Raw genomic sequence first — 23,313 nt, 5'->3', positions numbered from 1 at the left:
GCTCTAAAGACAGTGGCGATGGTTGTGGATTTCAGGAAGAACGTAGCCCCACCTGTCCCTATCACCCTGTGCGACTCCCCCGTCGACGCTCTGGAGTCCTTACGCTTCCTGTGCTCCACCATAACTCAGGACCTCACGTGGGAGCTTAACATCAGCTCCATCACAAAGAAGTGCTCAGCAGAGGATGTACTTCCTGAGGCAGCTGACGAAATTCAACCTGCCAAAGTCAATGATGGTGCACTACACAGCCATCATTGAGTCCATTCTCTGCTCCTCCATCACCGTATGGTACGCTGCAGCCACAGCCAAGGACAAGGGCAGACTGCAGCGCATCATTCGAGAGGGTGATTGGCTGCAATCTGCCGTCCCTCCAGGACTTGTTCACTTCAAGGACCCTGAAGCGAGCAAGAAAGATTGTAGCCGACCCCTGTCACCCTGGACATAAACTGTTTGTGTCCTTACCATCTGGCAGGAGGATGAGGTCCATCAGGACCAAGACCTCACGACACATGAACAGTTTCTTCCCGTCGACAGTCGGGCTCATCAACAAAGCCCGGGTCCCCCACTGACATCCCCAGGACAATTTTCTTCCAGACACTCCACTGCTCATCTGTTTCTTTATCTATACACACTCGACACTTTTAACATTTCACTTACATTTCACTTGTTTACAGTCCTTTCATCCATTTGTTGTGCACTTTATTTTATATTCTTTTATATTGTATTGTAAATTGTAATATGTTCTATTTCTTGCAGTGTCTTGATTGTTGTTAATTGCTTGATGTTATTGTTTGTTTGTTATTGTTTAATGTTATGCACCTTCCGCCATGACAAATTCCTTGTAGGTGAAAATTGTCTTGGCAATAAATGATTCTGATTCTGAAATGGTATTAAGGCTGCAACTGGTGATTTTATTCATTGTTAGTAGTTATTTTTCTAATGAATTTAGTAATTGTTTAAATTTCTTTCTGACCTTAAAATGTCAGAAAAGTGTTCATTACAAGTTCCAAGAGCACAAGGTGTAGACATCAAATGATTTTTACAACCCCAAAGTGTTCAGTACACAATGATTTAATAACTCACAATTCTTTACATCTGAGAAAGTGAAAGAAGTGAATGTTTGCAAGTTTTGCTTTTTTTTTTTTTTTTTTTTTTATTTTTACTTTAAAATCTTAATCTAAAGTTGTTGTTGATCAGATATTCTGTAAATCAACTAATCCTATCAGCACAAACAGATATGTTATGAGACAAGAGTCTATGCATGCTAGCAATGATTTAAGCTAAATTCCAATGTAACCATGCTAACACGACATGACAATGCTATGCTGATGTGCAGATATAATGTTCATTATCTTAGTGTTAGCATTCTAACATTTGCTAATAAGAACTAAATACAAAGTACAACTGAGGCTGCTTTCCAAATATTTAATTATAAACCAAAGTATTGGACAAATACTTGTTTTAGACAATCAATAGAACTAGATGCAAAGTCAGGGGGTCACTATCCCTAGAGACATGATTTAAGCATGCCTAAAAAGTAAGGATACATTAAAGCTTGCATGTTAGCGTGCCCAAGTAGGCCTTCAAACTAAAAACTCCCTTTCCTGTCTTGTGCTTTCTGTGTACAATATGTTAGTTCTAAATGGATCTATGTGGAATAAATAAAGTTGTATTGTAGACGGAGAGTATAGTCCGTGAAAAAACATATTTAATGAAAGGATATTCAACAGCATTTGCTCTAAGTTACTTGGTTGTTTACTTGATTTTTCACAGGCTCATAGCAGAGATGTGACTCCTGCCTGTGCGTTTAGACTTCAGGAAGATCTTTTTTGGCCATTACAGTGGCTTACACTGTAACAATGACGACTGCCTCAACACCAAGATGCTTTAGCAATTTGTCATGGTGCCGCTGTGCTAAAGTGGGCTAAGGGTGCATTATTTTGTCAAATGAGTGAAAATGCTGAGAGCAAAACAAAAAGTCCAGCACTGTGTTTCTGCGTTTCACACAGAATGGTCAAGGGAAATCTGAGCTTTGCTCGCTGCAACCGCTGGCAGCTCCAATTGCGTCATACAGCTCTGGTCTCAGTCAAATTATGCTTTCTGTAAATTTTGACTATTTAGTCCACCCCATTTGTTACAGCATGCAACATCCTAGACTGTAAGACATTTCAGGAGATGGAGGATAGTTTACCCAGTTTAGGGATGATGCCTCATTCCTATTCTTGCACCAGCAGGCTGATCGGCTGAGGCGGACGACAGCCTACGATCTGACTGACTTCCCAGACCGGCCTGATAAGCAAGCAGCACAGAGAGCAGCTTTGAAGCTGATAAAAGAGTGCGATATGCACTTTAGAAGTTAAAAGAGGAGACTCGCTGGATCAGAAGATGTTGAGAGAGGCCTCTGCTACCAACGCTGGAGGCTGCCAGAAGCTGCACAGCTTGCTCATCACTGTAACGCAATAAGGACATGGACAGAGCACACCAAAGCACTACAGCCCTGTCAACAAAGGCGGCTCTGAAGAGGGAATAGCAGCCTGACTTTAAAAGGAAGAAACAAAGTATTTAATAAGTGCTGAAATAATTATTTGATTAATTCATGAACACAACATTTGCTGTTATAAGCTTCTAAAATGTGAAGATTTGCTCCTTTTGTGTGTTTGATATTCTGTAAATTGAATATTTTGGGGTTTTGAAATGTTTGAACAAAACAAGTAAATTCAACATCAGATAGGCTCTAGGAAATTGAAGTGGACATTTTTCCCTATTTCCTCACAGACTAAATGATAAAAATCTGAAAAAATTGACAGATTGAACAACAATGAAAATCATTTTTAGTTTTAGGAGTATAGTTTTGAAAATGTGTTATTTTGCTGCTGCTTGCTTTTTAGCTCCATACAGTTTAGTCATTGTTTGAGTAACATTTCCTACAATTTGTGTCAGTATAAACAAAGAATCTTGTATAATATTTCTTGTGTCGGCTGCTGACCATGTAGATTACTTTGAACTCTGGTAGCTTGTGACAGACATCTGCCCTTTTTCCTCTATATTCTATTGAGAAAATACTAATAGGCCGGATTAATTTCCAATTAAAATAAGCACACTTTGTGGCACTGGGTGAGAGCAACGCAGCAACGAGACAAAAGCTGCATGTGTGTGAGAGTGAAAGTGCAGGGGAATGTGCACAGCTGAGGGTCTTTTCAGTGTTATTATCCCTCCCTCCTCCCTGACTGTCACTTTCCATCAGGAAAACGTTCCACCTCTCCCTCAGTTCCCCTTCTCTCCTCACCTCTGTTAACTCCCCCTCCTCCCTCTCTACAGCACTGCTCCAGTCCCTTTCCTGGCAAGATCCAAGTGGAATCCAGCCAGCTGGTTGCTGTCTATAATGGACCTCTGTGTACAGTGACACCTTAGCACCGGCGTGACCGTTTTGATCCTGTCAAAGACCTTCACTGACTAATTACGCTAATTACAAAAAAGCTCTAGGAGAAAAAGAACTTAGTCATTATATGTCGTGTCTGTTTATCTTTAGTCCACATGACGTTGGATGAGGTCGGGAGGTGACTTGCTGAGAATTTATTGATATCTATAGTGTGCTGTACACACTACCTCTTTGGATCTACATCAAGTATAATTGCACACAGCAGTCCTAAATGTCTAAGCCAGGGGTCGGTAATTGGCGGACCGCGGTCCGGATCCGGACCCAGACGCTGTCCTATCCGGACCCGGACATATAATTGAGAATCATACATTTTGGCGGGCGCTAATGTTTTAACCTGCGCATCTTTTTTGGCCTTTACGGCACTCATTCAGCAGTTCAGGAAACACACTGACCAATTGCATGTATTCATTTAATCTCACGTGACGCTACTCAGCCAATCGAATGTTTATACCAAAATGCATCGTGAGTCGAATGAAATTACGCAGACAGTCGAGAGACGGACACCATTGAGAGAGGCGGAGAGCATTGAGAGAGACGGAGAGACGGAGAGCAGTGAGAGAGAGCAGTGGGAGAAGTAAGTCGGAGAAGCAAGTTAACATGGCGTGCTCTAAAAATTGAAAAGTGGACCTCGAAAACCGAGCTTTTAATAAAGAATGGACGGACTTGTATTTGTTCATTCTTCCTGCTGGTGCTACAAAACCACTCTGTCTCATATGTTCAGAGACCGTGGCCATTAAGCGCCAATGTGAAACGCCACTATGAGACCAAACACAAATCTTTCGACCGAGGCAGCTTTTTCCACTATGAACATTATTAAAAACAAATATCGTTCCAGGATATCCAATGAGCACCTTCATATGTGCATGAGACTAGCCCTGACATTCCAGCCCAGATTTAAAATCCTGGCAGGACAAGCTACAACTCATTTCTCTCACTAAACAAGAAAAAGAGATGGAGTGGGATGTAAGAGGGAAAGAAAGAGAAAAGGAGGTGTTAAAGCTGTTCAATTGTTAAGAGATTGTTTATTATAAAGTTGACAGATCATTATGATGTGAACAAAAAGAGAAGAAAGCGTCTGCTAAATGACTGTAATGTAATGTAATGTAAGAAAAAAAGTTAACTCCAGCCACACTCTTTCATTTTCATTCATTTTTCTAAAATCAAGCACTTTTTTTTAATAAAATGTAAGTTTTTCAAAAGTTATTTTTTGTGTATTTTATTTTTAGATGGAGCCTTTATTTTACTTGAAATGAGAGAAGAACATTTATTTATGTATTTCTATGTATTATTTATAATCCATCCAGTTCAATTTGAAAACAGAATAATAATTGTTTAAATATAATTGATGTGTGTGATGTCTTTATTTAAATTTGACAGTTGTTGACTACACAGAGACGTTGTTACTACTACTAGGCTACTATATGGCACTAAATGGCGCAAGTTAGATATTATTATAATGTTCCGGACCTTTGCACGATGAGATTTTCTCAATCTGGACCTTTTGGAATTTTAATTGAATACCCCTGGTCTAAGCCATAGAAGAACAGAGCTAAATAACTCAATGTGTCGGCAAACATCCCCGTACTGCTGATGTGTGCACATGTGCTCCACTTGTAGACACATATAAAAGTGCTTGGTTCTGTCTGGTTTGTACTAATAGTGTTGTTTCTTGACGTTTCTGTTCTAAAGAGCCTCCGGGCTCCACTCTTTGCTCATTCTGCTTTCTTCTGACGCAAGTGGGATTTCACAGTCAGAGCTGATGCATACAGCACCTGACCTTTAGCACGTACATAGCAGGAATCCTTTTTACAGCTTCCTCCCACAGACCACCAAAACAGTTCCCACACACATTTACTACATGCTAAACTACATTAAAGAAGAAAACCTAAAAGCACGGCCGTCTTCGACAATCTGCAGCATTACATATGCTCTGCAAGTTTCCAGGCAGTATCAAAACCACAACCACAGCTACTGTTGTTTGTCAGTTTAACACAAAACAGACATGACAACGTGACCATCTCTTCTTTGTTTTCTGGTGGTTTTCAATGTAATTAGTCAGGGACGGCTGTCAGCAGAGGGAAATGGGCCAGAGGAGAGGAGGTTCTCACGCCTGTGGAAGCAAAACAAACAAAGCCCTGCTCCGGCAACACAGCAGCCAACAGCCGCTGATAGGGGTTATCTCTGCAGTCACACATGGGCCATCTCAATGCGCACCAAGCAACTGTAATGGCCCTTGTAACTCCGGGAACCCAAACACAATAGAATAAGACATAAATTGTACACTACATTCTCTCTCTTTGATTTTAAGTTGATTCTAAATTTTGTTTTGTGTAGAAAAAGATATACGTAACTATAAAGATACTGCAGCTATTTTTTTATTTTTTTTTCCCAATGAGGATGAAACCTTTTTTGGACATAAAAATATGCTTCGAGCCTGGTGGGAGTTTCCCTTGGCAGCGGTTGAATGACATCTGCGGGCTGGCGTTGCTAGGAGACGAAAAGTCAACTTCTGTGGTGCGCTACTATACACGTCATATATCCCTGTGTAGCCTACGAAAAGAGATCAAAGAAATGTTTCCCCTTTTTTCAACAGGCCAGCATAGTGTGCACACACCTGCACTGAGGGTCAGTAGAACAAGCTGTAATCACTCAGCATCCCATATGTGATTCAAATCACGACACCGTAACATATCGGGGTCAGGGAATAACGTAGAAAGCACTTAAATTAAAGATGGGACACGCAACTGTGAAACAAGTCGACCCCCAGCTGATTAACTGCCGGTGTAGCCATTGGAACTGAAGTGATGTTTATAGTAGCTGCCTTGCACCTGTACATCAATTAAGTAATTAATTATGTTAACATTACCTGGTAAGTCAGTTTTCCCTCTGTTGTGTCTTTTGACGTTTTATATGAGCTCTAATAATAACTCACTATGGCTTTCTATATGATTTAGACATGTCAAAATATAAATACATAAATATCAATATTCTGCAGGTTGTTTACAAACTGTGCCAAATATATATACTTAAACTGACTTGACTTACCTCTTGCAGTAACATGACTAAAGCACAATGACAGTAACCAACAGGATATGTCATTATTTAAGAATAACATTCAAGTTTTGAATGGTGCTGATGTTAGATCACTGATTGAGTTATCTTTTATGAATGCACACTTGCTTGTCTCTCTGCTTTTCGCCACCTCTCCATCTTAAGAGAAAATTCAGAAGAGGTAAATGCTTAAAAGCTAGGCAGCAAAAGCCATAGCTGCAGTGTGAAATCCATCAGACAGGCCCCAAGTGTTGGTATATGATGGAGATGGCAGATAAGCCCATGTGTTTTGCTATGGGAGTGGGTGTAGTGAAAGGGGATCAGTCCACAGCAGTGTTTAGAGGTTCAAAGCCCCTCTGGGGAGGAGAACGGATCGATCCTCTTTGGCTGGCAGCCAATCCTCTCCCTGCTTTCAGCCAGATATTCATCCACACTATATATATAAGCCTCTAAGCCTTCAGTCATACTATGTGTGTGTGTGTGTGTGTGTGTGTGTGTGTGTGTGTGTGTGTGTGTGTGTGTGTGTGTGTGTGTGTATATATATATATATAAATATAAAAAGCACTGGGGTTCAGGATTTCACCACAGACTGGTGTTTTTCACCAGAAGTTGTATTATGAACTTCATACCCTGTGTTTTTCAATACCAACGAAATACAGATGTGTTTAGGCTGCTCTCCACGGAGAGGGGCCCTGCCGCATCGCCTTTGGTGCGTGCGTTGTAGTTATGATACTCTGATTAGAGGGAGCCATGGAGATAAACTATAGCTGCTGTCTCATTAGTCGGAGTAACTCTGCCTGGTTCCCACCCACAGGAGCTCCTCCCAAACCCACAGGGGGAGCACGGAACCCCCACACAGCCTGCAGGGACAGGACACACACACACCACAGCGGGCAGAGTGCACCATCATCAGCAAACTCACAGATGTAAAGAAACAAGGACATATAAACACACAGGGGACACCAAGAACACTCAACTCTCTTTCCAGCTTTTGCCAAAAGAAAGCCTCAGAGGACGACATCACTGGCTCTGAGACAAAATGGGGTTCTACACAGGGACACTCCATAAGCCTGCAACAGAGCAAATTGCTATGGGTGACCCGCTGAGCTGCAGATATAGCAAACATCTGATGCGAAACAGATGCATCACAATCCACGCTAAAACAAACTCACAGGGGCCCTTTGTGTAAGCAGCGGTGTAACAACATCACTACAGTCTGGAAGCTAGGCCTCATGGGAGCTCGGGTCGATGGCTGTGGCCCGGTAGAGGTTTGCTCATATTTGGGGACAGGGAAGGAGAGTGCAAAGAGGAGGAAAGAGGAGGCAGCGGGTGTCCGGGTTGCTGTCCACCAGGCAATGCTGTGACAGGTTTATCCGAGCCGAGGGGGAAGATATCATACCAAACGGCACAATGAGTGCTGATAGACGTCAGGCCTAGCCCCAGCGCCGTGGTAATGTCTGACAAATGGCTCAGTGGCTCATCTCGCAGCCAGTCAACCCCAGTCACATGTGCTGCTCAGTCTTATGTTCTACCTAGGGGAAGACACCAACACATGCTGTTTCCTGTCCAGCATTAATGTAACAACAATGGCATTACAAGTGATATAATTACAAGATAATTTTTTTTTTAAATCAAAAAATTAAAAACAGTCCATCCATTAGTGATCTTTTAAAATTATGTAAATATTTATTTTTAAAAGGATTAATACGTCTTCGCCCAGTGTCACATACCACAGAATGTACAGCCTGAGCTAACTTGCAACGTCCATCTGTAGAGTTTGGTTATCGTAAAAACACACATAACTAAAACGTATTACAGTTGTTGGTATTTTTTTGGCCAGACTGACAGCTTCTCCAAGGACGTTTACAAATTTGAGCTGTATTTGTTATTATTCTGTGTTCTGAATAACACTGGCTAAATCTAAGTCTACAAATATGCATTAATGCAAATGTAAATGAAGCTTTGCAAATTAATGAAAGGTGAAATAATGCAGATTTATGCACAATGAGGTCACCTTCTGTATTTCCCATGTGCATCTCCCTGTGCCTCTTGATATGCACTAATGTTGTGAATGCCTTCAAATAAGAGACTTGTCTCTGACTTATAGTGAGAGTTTTACTGTTCATGCTTCACATCAATTAGTTGATGACCCATTGTTTTTTATTGTAGAGACGATCTGTCCCTAGAGCATCTAACACAGGAGTGACCGTGATTGAAATCTTACTCTAACACTGATGTGTAGCTGAATCAGATGAGAAGAATAATTCAGGCAGCTGATATTTGTCCAATGCTGCTTCTACTAAATCAGCTGTCTAAAACCTTCCCCATATCACTGGGAGAGCAGGACGGTGATTGCACACACAGAGCAGGACACAGCGAGTGTGTTGAGCCTTGGTGGAGCACAGCACAAAAACATCTGGTCTTCATTAGAGAGAATTACAGTCAACAAAGCAAAGATTATACTACTGGTAGCATGTTATGGCCAGAGGTAATTAATCTCCAGTCTATGTTGGTCCCATGCTCTCCTGCAGAACCCAGATTTCACATATAAACTCTTTGATTAGCCACTCAGTAGTTTAGGTATAGTGGAATATTGCTTATATTAACAGGTTTTTTTAATATACTGTTCTTTTTTTCATGTGGAGGGAAATAAATGAGGGTGAATTATTGATGAAAGAGCACAGTCTCATACAGTAATTGTGTCCAGGGACTTTATCACCAACCACTATTGTGATTGCCATGCTCACAACTGAATGACAACACAGTTGATGAATACAATCAGATGAGAAGAATGAGAAGCATCGCACTGAGCTACAGCACTCATTTGCCCGATGAATGCACAGCCCCTCCAAAATGGTGACCTTTGGGAAGGTTATGGCATTCCAGCAGCCGCATAAAGACACTCCCAACTGAATAAATCAGTGCTAAACATCATCTTTATGTCCTGTTTGTTGCAACACCTCTTAGCTCAACCTGTGGCTCATCTACATGAGTCCCAAAGCAGACAGGACATTCAGGACTTATTTATTCCCCTGAAAGTTACATAACATTTGTGTTGAAACCACATCAAGGCTGGCTCTGTTATAATATAATGTGATTATATGACTGATTATTTGTGGTGACGACGATGTTAGAACTACTGGGTAATCATCCCAACCACCCACATCATCTGTCCATTCATTGACACACCCATCTATGACATCTGTGTGCATAGACAGGAAATTGCCACGCCTCTTACCTGTGTCCTGTCGAAACTGGTGCATGGACTGTAGGTCGATGATGTATGGAGAGAGCTGGGCATCCACCTGCCCCAGCACTACAGTTCCCCGGGCATCCCCCTTCAGTACATTCTCAATATGATGGCAAACCGCTGCACTGTAGGGCCTCCAGCGCCCATGTTCATTCAGCCACTCCCAGACCACCACCCTGGCCAGGTTCTGAGGGGGGTATCCCAACCCGTTGCCGGGCACCATCAACCCTGATCCTGGACGAGCCATCTCCTTTGAGGTGTCTGTGCTTCAGCTGCTGGCTACGTCCAGGGCTACAACAGCACTGCAACCCTGCCAGTCAACTGACACACTGGAACAGTTTCATCAGCGCCAGACAGAAAAAGCTTGAATCAGCGATTAGTATAGCACTCCTCAATTATCTCATGCTGCTTTCATGCGAGCAGCTCTGCTGGAGTCATAGTCTACAGGTGCTTTGTGACTGCTGGCTCTTTGATCAGCCAAAAGCAGCCTAGCTGTCCTCTGGTGTCTTGTCGTGTTTGAAGTGGCAGACGTTGACGATGATGATGATGATGAGATTTGCAGCTGTGGCAGTCTCAGTGCTTCACAGCCGACCGCAGCAGATCAGCAGCAGGTAGAGAGGAGACACACTCTAAACAAAAGCACAGGGACAGAAACACACTGGTCAACAAATGCTGTGATTTATCCCAGACATTTCTAAAACAGTCAAGCACTGTTTCAGAGAAGCTCATTTCTGTGTCCATTCGTGGCCTGTACCTCTTGCCAATTCTGTTTAAACTGTTTACATTGCAGTGACAAATGTATATGAGCTGTTTCAGCGGCAAAATAATTGTGATTGTCATCAGATTTGTGTAGCGGGGACAGAGCGGTGTACATAAACAGCCATATGCTATCATAATCCCAGCAGACAGAATACCACTCTAACATTTTGCACATAGAAAGCTGTTCAGGTGCAGTAAATGCAAAGCGAGGGACATTGTCTTTGTTGCTTCTATGATTCATCATGGTATTTAATCTTACGGCTCATACTGAATTGTTTTTCATAGCATGCACAACACGCACACATTGATTCTGGCGATACAGACCTGTAGGCTGCAGTTGTGGTGCTGCTACCACACATCTGTCAGATATAGGCTGCATATCACAGGCTCCGGTCGAAAATCAGATTGCAAAAGAAAAGAAAAAACGAGGTGCAAATCTCTAAAACGCACCTGCCTTTTCACATCAGGGATTTGTACGTTTTCTCTTGTCCTTAAAGTCCACCTCCTACAGCTCCAATGATGGTATTGCAGAAAACCAAGACGTCGTTTGGCCGTGGATCTGCTACAGACTACACACCAGCTTGTTGGTCTGCTGGATGAAAGTGAATGCATGCCCCAGTTGCACGGTTGTCAGTGTGTGAGGTGCAGAGCCATTCCGCCAAACAGCGTGCATTAACATCGTAAACACGCATTTTCATGCCGCCCGCAAATTACGCACAAATGTCCAGTAGCACCTGTATGGGTCGCCGTTGAAATCCCCCTTGATGTCAATTACATCAAAACATAACGATAAAACTTCCGGTATCTGGTTTCAAAATAAAGCCCCTGCTGACACATGATTTCACTGACAACACAGTGAGGCATAGTATGACGAGATAGGCTACTGCTTACGGTAGCTTACTAACATAAACACAAGAAGAAGAAGAAAAAAAACACACTCATCCCCCTAACATTCACATCTTATTAAAATGGTCAGGGAGACATCTGACTCCCTCACAGACGTTTTTAACGGCTAAAGATCAGATATACAGCCATATTTCTGTTTGGTGTTGATATGGCTTCCAAATAGTAAAAAGAATGAAAAACAAAAGCATTTATTATTATTACTATTATTGGTTTTCCGATGCCTTATTTGACTCTTCTTTATTGAAATGAGAGTGCTGATTTATTTGCTACAAAATAATACAACCTTTCCTAAGAACTAAGAACAACAATAAATACATATGGATGATGGGGATTTTTAATATGCAAATGCAGATGATTTGGCTAGATGCTTTCGAAAGTAAGCAGAGAGGTGAAATGTCTGAATTAAAATTGTAAAGATGATTTGGTTGATTGATATGGATATTTTTGCTCGTGATAACACAGTCCCATCTGCTGGCAAACTAATGTACCTGCAATTGGTAGAAAAAAACAAGGATTTTTTGGCAATCCTCAGCAGACAGAAAGACCCCTGGGATAATAGCTTTGGATATGTGTGTTTTTTATGATAAAGGTCACTGCTCCCACTTATATTCAGTGAATGTGGACTGGGACAGAATATGACCTGTACAGAGTAGGAGTATTGTTATGAAATATTCTCCTTTGTTAAAATGCAGGGAATGCGTTTAAGTTGGCTTAATCAGCCAGGTTCATTTGATAGCTTCAAATCGCATACTACTCTGCACGACAGATGCAAAATCAAAGGAACTCCCCTCAGTGCATGTAGGTTGCTTAGGCTACATTTGGGCAAGAAAGATAAAAACTCATGAAGTGGTGAATCTGGGAGAGACCACGATGGGGAAGGCTCATCCACTTCAAACCCTACCAACAGCATCAATTATCTGGAGAAGAGCACCATCGTGTGGCCGTTTGGTGTTGGTAAACCTTCTGCAGGAAACTAAACTCTAAAGTTAGTGCCCAACTTTGTGGAATCATTTGAGAGGTATTTGTGCAGAGCGACTGGTTGATGATGTATTTTTACGAATTAAGTTGGCAGTATATAAAGTAAATAAAAGTAACTGCACCTTTACCAGCTACAACATCAGTGCTGCTTACATATACATTATCCTAAAATAGGCCAGTCTACATAATGGGTAGCCTAATTTGTAGGCACTTTTAGCACACACACACACACACACACACACACACACACACACACACACACACACACACACACACAGTAGCGTGTTTGCTTATACCATATGTCAGAGATGTTACAATGTCTCTAAATGTAGGCTAAACAGTATAGGAATGTGTAAGTAGGCTACTAACAGATTCTCACTGTTTTGAAAGACGCAGCATCAGTTGTGAATAAATGAAAGAAGCAGTTAAGATTCTGTTTCACCTTATCTGAGACAGAGTTCTCTCTAATGTTCCTTTCTCGTGTGAACAGTGTTGGGTTTTGACAGAGTGCCATGGTGGGGTACACTGTGCATTGCGCTTATAGTGCTTATATAATGCTTAGAGTTGCAGATCTGTGCTGAGGTTTTGCACAGATTGCTGTGTGTGTTTGTGTCTGCAGCCATTTTTTTATGAAATTCCTTTGCAAGACATCGGTCTCCAGGAGGTGCATATTTTCGAAGAAGAAGAGCAAACCAAGGGGTGAGAGGCCTTCATCATCTCTCCCACCATCTGGACGGAGCACAAACCAACGGGTGAGACACCTCCTTCACATCTAACTCTTTGAAAGAAAGCAAATTATTCTTAGCCGCGTGCACATCAAAGAATAGAGCGACGTCACTGAGGAAGATTTGACAAAACTGAAGTGCAGAAAAGTCAAATATCTAGAAAAAAAATGTATTAAAAATATAACAATAGCAACCATCTTAAAATATCATTGTAAACACTTTTGTGATTGTGAGCAATAAACAAAACAATATAAGAAGTCACAACAGTAAATGTGTAGTTTCCAACCAGTTACACTGCAAGAAAATCAGAAAACCCATGTGCCATAGAAAATTCATTTTCTATCAAAATAACTAGTACTAAAACGTCATTACAGCAAAACCAAGGTACCGCCTGTTGCTCCTAAAGTAGTGTTATGATGCTATTGATGACCTCTGAGTGAGGCTAACTGCTAGATGCCAGCTAATCTTACACACTGTTACATTTTAGTAAAAGTAAAAATACAACAAGTAAAAGTCCTGATTCTAAATGTCACATTACTATACGTACAAGTATTATCCGAAAAATATACAAAAGAGTACTCATTATGCAAAACGGACCCTGAGTAAAGGTGGTTTCATTAGAGATTTGACGAATTTCAAAAATCGGACTTAAACCGTTCAGCTTTAGGGGCAAATTATGTCTTTAATCAATTTGACCCCATAACGCTGATACTTTTCTGCAAGTTTTATTATGAAACACATGGGTGTCAGGTTATAAGAAAGTACATTAAAAGGTGAATTTAAGAAAACATGCAAAAATCGAGAAAATGGCCTTTTAATAGAGTAAAATACATTGAAATTCCTTAAAATCAAGCAATGCATTGTTTAATAACATCCAAATATGCAAACATAGAATATAACTGTTTGTTCTTTTTCAGTGAATATTGAATTATTTGATTTTTAATACATATTGCTTTTATACAAATATACATTGGAATATACAAGATCATAGGATATTTGAACAGTGTTATTAGATCCTACATCATTCATGGACATATTCTTATTAGATTACATCATTGGCTTGACCTCGAAAATACTTTGAATTATATTATAAACATCATTAAAATAAATCAGCTGGAACATTTGTTAGCACAGTTTAATAAGTCAGTCAAACAAAAACTGTTGGTTGCAGTCCGTCAGTTGGAGTCCCAGCATAGCTGGGCAGTGGGAGGCTCACAGAACTACATAAATGAAGAGAGCCATGATAGCAGCACTGATCAGTCCAGAGATAGGAACCGTAACAAACCAAGCGATGAAGATGTTCCTGAACAGATGCCAGTCAACTGATTTCCTGGAACGCAGCCACCCTACAGCCACCACGGATCCCACCTGTGTCAATATAAAAAAAACATTGGGTTCATGAATATGAAATACTGTTTTAACACATGCTCAAATCAGAACCTACTTTTGATTATCATACTCTATCTATTGAGGATGAAGTTTCAGAGTTTTATGTATTGTTACCTTGCAGTGGGTTGTGCTGACAGGAAGACCAACATTGGATGCCACAACAACTGTGAGTGCTGATGCTAGCTCAATGCTGAATCCACTAAATTGGAAGAAAATACGTTAGTACGCTTTGACTATCAAATATATTAGAATTTTAGTTGTTATAGGATATAAATGTGTGGCATACCTGGAGGGTGTAATGGGTGTAAGATCTTTGCCCATGGTTTGCATCACTCTACGTCCCCATACCCAGAGTCCAGCGCAGATGCCCACTCCGCCGTAAAGAAGCAACCAAATGGGGGTAGGTGCGTTGGACACCACAGAGCCGCTCTCATACACAAGCCAGAGGGCCACCAGTGGACCAATCGCATTGCTAGTGATAAAAATGGCTTATGTAACAACTCTGAAGAAACAGCACATACATAAATTCCTCAGGAGAAAACCACCCTTGCTTACCTGACATCATTCCCTCCATGAGCAAAAGAGCCAAAGCATGCTGTGAGTATCTGCAGGAACTGGAAAAGCAAGGAGACGGCTGGTTGGTCGACCTCCAGCTCATCCTCTTCCAGAGCGATGTCCCTGCCAGCTTCCTGAGTCACGCTCTCTTCCTGAACTGCACTTCCATTGGTCACTGCTGAGCTGTAGCTGCTGTAACTGCTCACCCTCGGTCTTCCTTGCAGCTCACCATCCTGGTCCTTGCATTTAGGATCTCCTTGAATGCCATAAATAGCCATGGTGTAGGAGGTGTAGCTGTTGTTCCTCCTGATGGGTCGCTCCTCTGTATCACTGTCACCAATGCAGTCACCGACCTTAGCCACATGAAGCTTGTGTAGCAGGTCTTTGTAAAGGCCAGAATCTTTGTGGATCGTGTGGGACTGTCCACTGTGAGGATCAGTGATCATCATGGGCCCAACAGGGCCATTTAGACCTATGAAAATAAAAAAAAAATATTGTAATTTAATTGGTGAACTTAGTCAGAAATACTTGTGGTTATATAACCAGCGAGGTCAATATTTTGACTACTAATTCATATGAATAAAGCGTAAATTAGGTCATTAATTTCAAGCCATTCATTTCTTACCATTACTGAAATCCAAGTCTTTGGTTTCCATGTCATTGTTGTCCAAGTCAGCTTCCTCTGAGCCTCCAAGTTTGAAAGCCACCTTCTGGCTGTCTGCTGGCGGAGTCTTGTGTTTAGGGTCACAAGGTGTTGAGGGCTGCTCTGCTGGCGCACGTTTGCTGGAGTTCTTCTCCATTAGTGGAGTTTCACAGGGAGCAGCAGCTATTTCTCCTGAATTACATGACAGTGTTCAACTGAGATCAAGTGACACACATTTCAGGAAAGGCTTATGCAAGCTTGTTTGTACAAGACAAAAAGTTTAACTCCAAAATATCCTATTCACCATAAAAATAATTTAAAAACTCTATTTTCATTGTTGTTCCTAGCTGCTCAATAATTTTGTGTGCAATTTCAGCCAAAATAACTATATCTTTCATTACAGAGCAAAAAACATTTGTTTTGCTAAAGTGCAAGATAAAGAGTAAGATTAACTCACGTTTGATTTTCTTCTTCAGGTATGGACAGACAACGAACCAAACGACCAAGGCTGTGACGAAGGCACAGCCCAGCGCAATGCACAGTGTACCCCACCATGGCACTCTGTCAAAACCCAACACTGTTCACACGAGACAGGAACATTAGAGAGAACTCTGTCTCAGATAAGGTGAAACAGAATCTTAACTGCTTCTTTCATTTATTCACAACTGATGCTGCGTCTTTCAAAACAGTGAGAATCTGTTAGTAGCCTACTTACACATTCCTATACTGTTTAGCCTACATTTAGAGACATTGTAACATCTCTGACATATGGTATAAGCAAACACGCTACTGTGTGAGTGTGTGTGTGTGTGTGTGTGTGTGTGTGTGTGTGTGTGTGTGTGTGTGTGTGTGTGTGTGTGTGCTAAAAGTGCCTACAAATTAGGCTACCCATTATGTAGACTGGCCTATTTTAGGATAATGTATATGTAAGCAGCACTGATGTTGTAGCTGGTAAAGGTGCAGTTACTTTTATTTACTTTATATACTGCCAACTTAATTCGTAAAAATACATCATCAACCAGTCGCTCTGCACAAATACCTCTCAAATGATTCCACAAAGTTGGGCACTAACTTTAGAGTTTAGTTTCCTGCAGAAGGTTTACCAACACCAAACGGCCACACGATGGTGCTCTTCTCCAGATAATTGATGCTGTTGGTAGGGTTTGAAGTGGATGAGCCTTCCCCATCGTGGTCTCTCCCAGATTCACCACTTCATGAGTTTTTATCTTTCTTGCCCAAATGTAGCCTAAGCAACCTACATGCACTGAGGGGAGTTCCTTTGATTTTGCATCTGTCGTGCAGAGTAGTATGCGATTTGAAGCTATCAAATGAACCTGGCTGATTAAGCCAACTTAAACGCATTCCCTGCATTTTAACAAAGGAGAATATTTCATAACAATACTCCTACTCTGTACAGGTCATATTCTGTCCCAGTCCACATTCACTGAATATAAGTGGGAGCAGTGACCTTTATCATAAAAAACACACATATCCAAAGCTATTATCCCAGGGGTCTTTCTGTCTGCTGAGGATTGCCAAAAAATCCTTGTTTTTTTCTACCAATTGCAGGTACATTAGTTTGCCAGCAGATGGGACTGTGTTATCACGAGCAAAAATATCCATATCAATCAACCAAATCATCTTTACAATTTTAATTCAGACATTTCACCTCTCTGCTTACTTTCGAAAGCATCTAGCCAAATCATCTGCATTTGCATATTAAAAATCCCCATCATCCATATGTATATACTATATACATACTATACTGTTTAGCCTACATTTAGAGACATTGTAACATCTCTGACATATGGTATAACGTTAAGTAACCACGCCTCTTACTGTCTCAGGAGTTGTGGTCAAAATGTCTCAACGGCCTGCTCCAATGTATCAGTATGCTCTTACAGGCAACAGTATCAGTAAGAGCACACACTCCTCCAGTCAGATAGTGTTCAAAAGATCAGCCTTGCAATCAAGTGATATTATGCTCACTGTACTCTGTAATTTCACTTTTCTTTCAATGCCTACACAGAATAGCTTAATTACCGTTGCTGTAACTGCTATAATTAGATGGCATAAGGAAGGTTAGTATGACAATATTGAATTTTCCCCAGACACAACTTACCTGTTTGCTCATGTAAACAACAGCAGGTAAACAACAAATAAGAAGCCACACAGTAAAAGAAGGTGCTTTCATTATCAACATAAGCCATGATGGCCACAAACATTGTTGATTTACATAGAATAATGTATTTCTGTATCTCAGTGTCAGAAACAAAACGTTGGCTGGAACATGTGTGTGTGCGTGCACTCTGCTGTATTACTCTGTAATTTTGCATTGCAGGAGTTATGGTGTTATATCTCGTGACCCACACACACCGGCCTGCAGCCTTCAGTGAAGGGCCCAGGCCAGTTGACTTCTCGATAAGTTCAATCCTGCAAATGAAACAAAAAGGAGTGGAAATCGTCCATTTAATAGTTGTTTCTTTCTCAAAGTCCCATTCAACTGGTTTTACTTTATTCTTGCGGTGTTTGGTGGCTTCAGTGTTCTGCAATTCTGTCTTAATTAGGGTCTAACTGTTTTATCACTGGTGTTATTTTAAAGAGAACAGTTCATCAGAAAGAAATGCCAGGGTAGACGTGTTTTTGGTGGATGAAATAAGGTCCAAAATGACCAAAACAAAAACGATCTACAGTTTTTTTAAATCTAATGTTTCTTCTTTGTTTGTCACCTACTTTGTCCTAAGAAGACTGTCATCAACTCTCCTCTGTGTCTCCTGTGACATTTACTCAGACCTCATGTTGCTCCAGCGATTTCAACAGCTGCTGTGTGAATCAAAATAAGCGTGGGTGTAGCATGTGGACGTGGTACTCACTTGGTGCTCCTGTAAACATGATGGAGAAGAGGTTGATGCCCATAGTGATGGCGTAGAAGATGGGAAGAGCTGTGAGGCCGTTGGGTACAGGGTCAGCCTGTGGAAATCAATGTATGAGCGCAGGAGTTGTTAGTAGTTCCAACAAAGAGACATTTCCCTTCTAAACCCCTTTGGTTGGGGCTCGACTCTTAGGTTGGGAACCACTGGATTGAACTACCTAACAGTATGTAAATGCTGCCTGAGCCATCAGTATTAAACATCTATGTCTCCGGAGACTGATTTCTGCAGAATAAGAACTTTCTTTTGTAATACTTTCAATACATTATGATAATAGTGCCAATGTACTTATATGCAAGTATAATGTTGAATGATGAAATTTTACTTATTTTCATATTGTGCTTCTGGTACTTTAACTTATGTAAAGGATATTAACTCTTCCTCCACCACTAATGACTTCAAATAACACTTATCAACCATGTCCACTGGCTAGTGATACAGTAACATTAAACTTACCTTGTTCAGAATGAATTTGCGAACAAAATAGAAGAGAATTCCTGACATGATGCCTGAAAGCACAGGAGACAGGAACCAGGATGCCACTTTGGAAAGTAAAGACATTTGAAATAACATTTGTTATTGAGCTTTTAGCGACACTTGTATTTCACATTAAACAGATACTTGTTTAAATATATGGGCGACAACAACAACATATATTCACCAATGCGCAGTAGCTCCATCCATTTTACCCCTTGGTGACCTCTGGCTACCATGGAGAAGCCAATTGTTGCTCCAACAATGCAGTGGGTTCCAGAAATGGGGAGCTTCAGGAAAGATGCAACCAGCTGCCATACAGCAGAGCCTGTAGGGCAAAAACATGAGCAAGGCCTGTTCTCACAATCTGAAAATATATGTGTCTTATATGTGCTCTGCTTTATTTTCATTGCACCATTCCAGCAAGTTAAAAAGGAATTTCTATGTCACATACATATGAGTGCTTACCAAACATTGCACTTATCGATCCTGCCATCAAGATGTGTTCAGAGCCGTTGTACATCTGGACGTCAATGATGCCCTTTCGGATGGTCTCGCTGACTTTGGCCCCCAGCAGCACCGAGCCCACCGTCTCAAAGACAGTAGCCAAGATGCAGGCCTGATGCAAGGTGACCACTCCGGAGCCCACTGCAGTACCGAAGGAGTTTGCCACATCATTGGCCCCCACAGAGAAAGCCAGGATGAAGGCTATGACGAAGCCTAACACCAGCAGCCACAAGTAGCCTGACATGGTGGACTGAGAGGCCAGAGCTATTGTAGTGGCAGCAGCCAGGGTTGCTAGTGTCGTTGTATCCATCACTACTTGAAATTCAATTTAATTAAAATTAGAGTTTAAATTAGAGTTAAACCAAGCCTATGGATTAATGGTGACGTATGAGGTAATATGTGTTTATAAATAAATTTCTACCACAAAAATGGAATACCCTGAATTCCTTTCCCCTTAGTTTACTTCCAATAGTACTAATGGGAGGAAATCAAAATGTATTGCTAGCTAGGTATGTAGGGTTTGTGTGTAGGCTTCATCATAAAATGACAGCTTATAGAGACGAGAGAGACATCCATTGTGGCAGCGAGCCTCTGATGATACACACTGCAAAAGCACATAAAATACCCAAGTTAGTGCTCAAAAACAAAGTTGAGTTACATATTAACAAGTCCCAAAATAGCTGACAAGTCCAAACATATATCATTTTGTTCTGCAGGCATGATTTATTACATTGTGGCAAAGGGAAGTGGTTATGAGAAAGTGTTTTATATCAGTAGTAAGTCATTACTAGGGTGAGCCACATTAAAGGCATCAAATTGCTATAGAGCACAACATCACTGTAAAGTTATCTGTCTGAACAGGAGGTAATAGAGACCTGAGTCAATCATAACATGAGATGAAGTGGGCGTAAATAACAAAATTATTTTTATGACAAAACAGAAGACTAAATTATGCAATGTACAGTTTTTACAAGTATTAATTTCCCACCGGATACTAAATGATGTTGTTGAAGTAAATCTGGTACCCATTGTTATTATTATTATTGTCATCATTTGACTGATGTTGGACATAGGGCTGTAGTACAACAGTGTAGGATTTTCTAGGATTTGCTATAATTAAAATATAGCTAATATTTAAATCAAATTAGATCCGTGTATGTCATGAAAGCTAATGCAGTAATTATTTGACTTAATGACTTCAAAATTCAAAAAGCTGCAAGTAATAGGCGTATTTCTTCATTTTGAACAAATTTAACACCAGTATAGAAAATAGCGGTATGTTAATCTTCTAAGCTCATATTGCATAATAATTCAAATGGAGCGACATTACAGGAGAGAAACAGAAGAAGAAATGCGAGAGAAAAATAAAGTAAAATACTTACATATGAGACCAAATTGAAAGTTTTCCGCTGCGTGTTTTGGTCTGTGCTGGTGAGAAGCAGCCTTGTGCAAAGTGAAAGGATGATATTAGCTGTCGGAGGACGGTAGTCTGTAACGTTTGCAGGTTCCTGTTGGAGGTTGGTTTATATATTGAGCTGGTTGAGTACACGCCTTTCCGAACCGGTCATGAGACCGCTGTTGCCTAAAGCTAATGTTTAGCTTGTTTGTTGGCAGCGAGGAATAATTACAGTTGTCTTTGATTATGTTATTTGACTGCATATGAGCCCCAAATCCCAATTTGTGTTTTTCCTCACCACCATGGAGACACACAGATGTCTATTGTTTTGCTTAAATATATCTTCTTGTTCCTTAAGAAACTATATTTCAGGCTGCAGTGTGTTTATGGTAATCAAGGTTTATTATTGTAACATTATGTGTAATATTCACAGAATTGGATGCTATGTATAGTTCTACTTATTTCGTGTAAATACAAATAAGAAAGACAATGTGCATGTGCAGCTTTTAGACTGACGACCCACTCTGGCCTCCACTCTGGTGCCACCTATTGGACAAACCTAATATAAGGTTATAAAAGAAAAAGGAGTCTCTTTTTATTGTATTTATATATTTTATTTTTATTTTATTGAGACAAAAAATATCAACGACATATATACATGCTATTATTGAACTTACACTAGATCTCTCTCTCTCTCTCTCTCTCTCTCTCTCTCTCTCTCTCTCTCTCTCTCTCTCTCTCTCTCTCTCTCTCTCTCTCTGCATATCACGATGTCAATGTTAAAGAAAAATGTACTTTGCCACATTAGGATCATACTGAACTAAAGTGTAGGCGGAGGAGAATCACCTGTAGTATGTATAGCTCATTTAGCAAGTGTAGCTAAGCAGTATGTGAAACAACAGTCTCAAACTATGTTACTGATTTACCTGTTATTTACCATTCACCTGTCACTTTACTGAGAAACTCCACAAAACTGTCAGGCCACTTTCAACATCAGCAAAATTGACTCTTTTTTGAAATGCTACACTGCCTCCAAATCTGCTGATGGGTTCCTCTTCATTACTCATTTATTTAGTTCCTGCAGATTATGTAGTTAGGCTTTGTGACATCTGACAAGTCAACCCGTGTGCATAAATGCTACCTGTGTGGAATATTTTGACCTCTCCAAAGCAAGTGCAAAGGGAAGTGACTCATAACTCTACTGAAAAGAAATTTGAAGGTGACAGACACAGTCAGCACACTTTAACCTTTAACCACCACATGTTATTTATATGTGCTTCAGATCACGTTAAAAGGTGACAATGAGCACATATAACCACGTCATTTCATTTTGGTAAACTGATTTTCTGTAGCATTTTGTCAAGTGGCAAATATTTAGATTATCAAAAGACATTTATGTTATAAAGAAGAAAATAAATGTATTACAGTTGTCATATACATATACACGAAATTTGGCTTCTGCATTTAACCCATCACCTGCTTTTTGGGAGCAGTGGGCTGCTGAGAAGCGCCCGGGGAGCAGTTAGGGGTTCAGTGTCTTGCTCAGGGACACTTAGGACATGTATAGCAGCCAAGGATCGAAACACTGACCTTGTGGTTGCCGGACAACCCTCTCTATCCATTGAGCCACAGCCGCCCCGTTATTACCTATTCAATGTTTTTTAGCATACAAAAATATCCCTAGACCCATCCCTGCCAGCTCTGAGATACCAATAATACACAAATACAATATATAACAAAATAAGATACAGTAAAGTGAGAAACATACACACATGGGGGAAACAAATCTACATCGGACTCTCTATGGGCATGTCCATTATCCACCGACAACTTGGTCCAATTTATTTTTTAAGGTGGTTTCTTTAGTTGCTTTGAATAAGCTTAAAATTATGTATTATGATACATGGGGCTTCATGTGCTTTTCAAATCAAGCTAAATACCAGATAATCAAAACTGAATCATTATTCAAGGCCCTATAAGTATAATATATATATATATATATATATATATATAAACACTTTTATACTAATAAACTTTTGTAACTTTTGCCTGCTTGTTTTATTAAACGCATGTTGTCATGTTAGGGTTTTGGTCTATTGTTAAATGAATAACAAACACATCAAGTTTATTTTTTAATAACAAAATGGAATTTGCAAAGGCTTTACAGCACATTCTTGCAGCAGTTTTTCCAATTTAATGGGTTTTTTGTTTTATCTTTAAGTGTTTATTTCCCCCACTCTTAGCACCCAATTTGAACAGGCACATTTCATGTCATATTCACTTGCTATTGAGGGTTGAATAAAGATGCCAG

General features: G+C 40.5%; 2 protein-coding genes across 4 annotated transcripts in view; both read right to left on the bottom strand.

The window, feature by feature from the left end:
* dtx1 (deltex 1, E3 ubiquitin ligase) overlaps positions 1–11,249 on the bottom strand; it is a 38,325-nt gene extending 27,076 nt beyond the window's left edge. For 2 of the 3 annotated variants that reach the window (XM_068703465.1, XM_068703467.1), the window contains exons 1-2: positions 10,824–11,249; positions 9,729–10,369 (exon numbers count right to left, since the gene is read on the bottom strand). In XM_068703465.1, the coding sequence (XP_068559566.1) occupies positions 9,729–9,987 (259 nt within the window). In that variant the 5' untranslated portion in view covers positions 9,988–10,369; positions 10,824–11,249. The remainder of the gene's footprint in view (positions 1–9,728; positions 10,370–10,823) is intronic. The other variant, XM_068703466.1, reaches the window with a different exon arrangement.
* Positions 11,250–13,926: 2,677 nt separating this feature from the next.
* Positions 13,927–21,088, bottom strand: slc20a1a (solute carrier family 20 member 1a). The gene is made up of 11 exons (XM_068704159.1): positions 20,989–21,088; positions 19,568–20,210; positions 19,287–19,427; positions 19,082–19,167; positions 18,569–18,665; positions 16,153–16,272; positions 15,678–15,887; positions 15,053–15,524; positions 14,784–14,969; positions 14,612–14,696; positions 13,927–14,476 (listed from the first exon to the last, which is right to left on the bottom strand). Exons 2-11 carry the CDS (start codon positions 19,914–19,916, stop codon positions 14,321–14,323), a joined length of 1,902 nt encoding a protein of 633 aa, XP_068560260.1. The 5' UTR covers positions 19,917–20,210; positions 20,989–21,088; the 3' UTR covers positions 13,927–14,320.
* Positions 21,089–23,313: the final 2,225 nt, after the last annotated feature.

Source organism: Cebidichthys violaceus, unplaced genomic scaffold (genome assembly GCF_023349555.1).
Source record: "Cebidichthys violaceus isolate CVI_PGR_0920_01 unplaced genomic scaffold, fCebVio1.0.p SCAF_9, whole genome shotgun sequence".
Lineage (NCBI taxonomy): Eukaryota > Metazoa > Chordata > Actinopteri > Perciformes > Stichaeidae > Cebidichthys > Cebidichthys violaceus.
This window is presented reverse-complemented; position numbering and strand designations above follow the sequence as displayed.

Coding starts and splice junctions, on each gene's coding strand:
- slc20a1a (XM_068704159.1), bottom strand. CDS start 19,916: ATGGATACAACGACACTAGCAACCCTGGCTGCTGCCACTACAATAGCT. Junction 15,525..15,677: donor AGACTTGGATTTCAGTAATG/GTAAGAAATGAA, acceptor TTATTTTCATAG/GTCTAAATGGCCCTGTTGGG. Junction 14,477..14,611: donor TCAGCACAACCCACTGCAAG/GTAACAATACAT, acceptor ATATTGACACAG/GTGGGATCCGTGGTGGCTGT.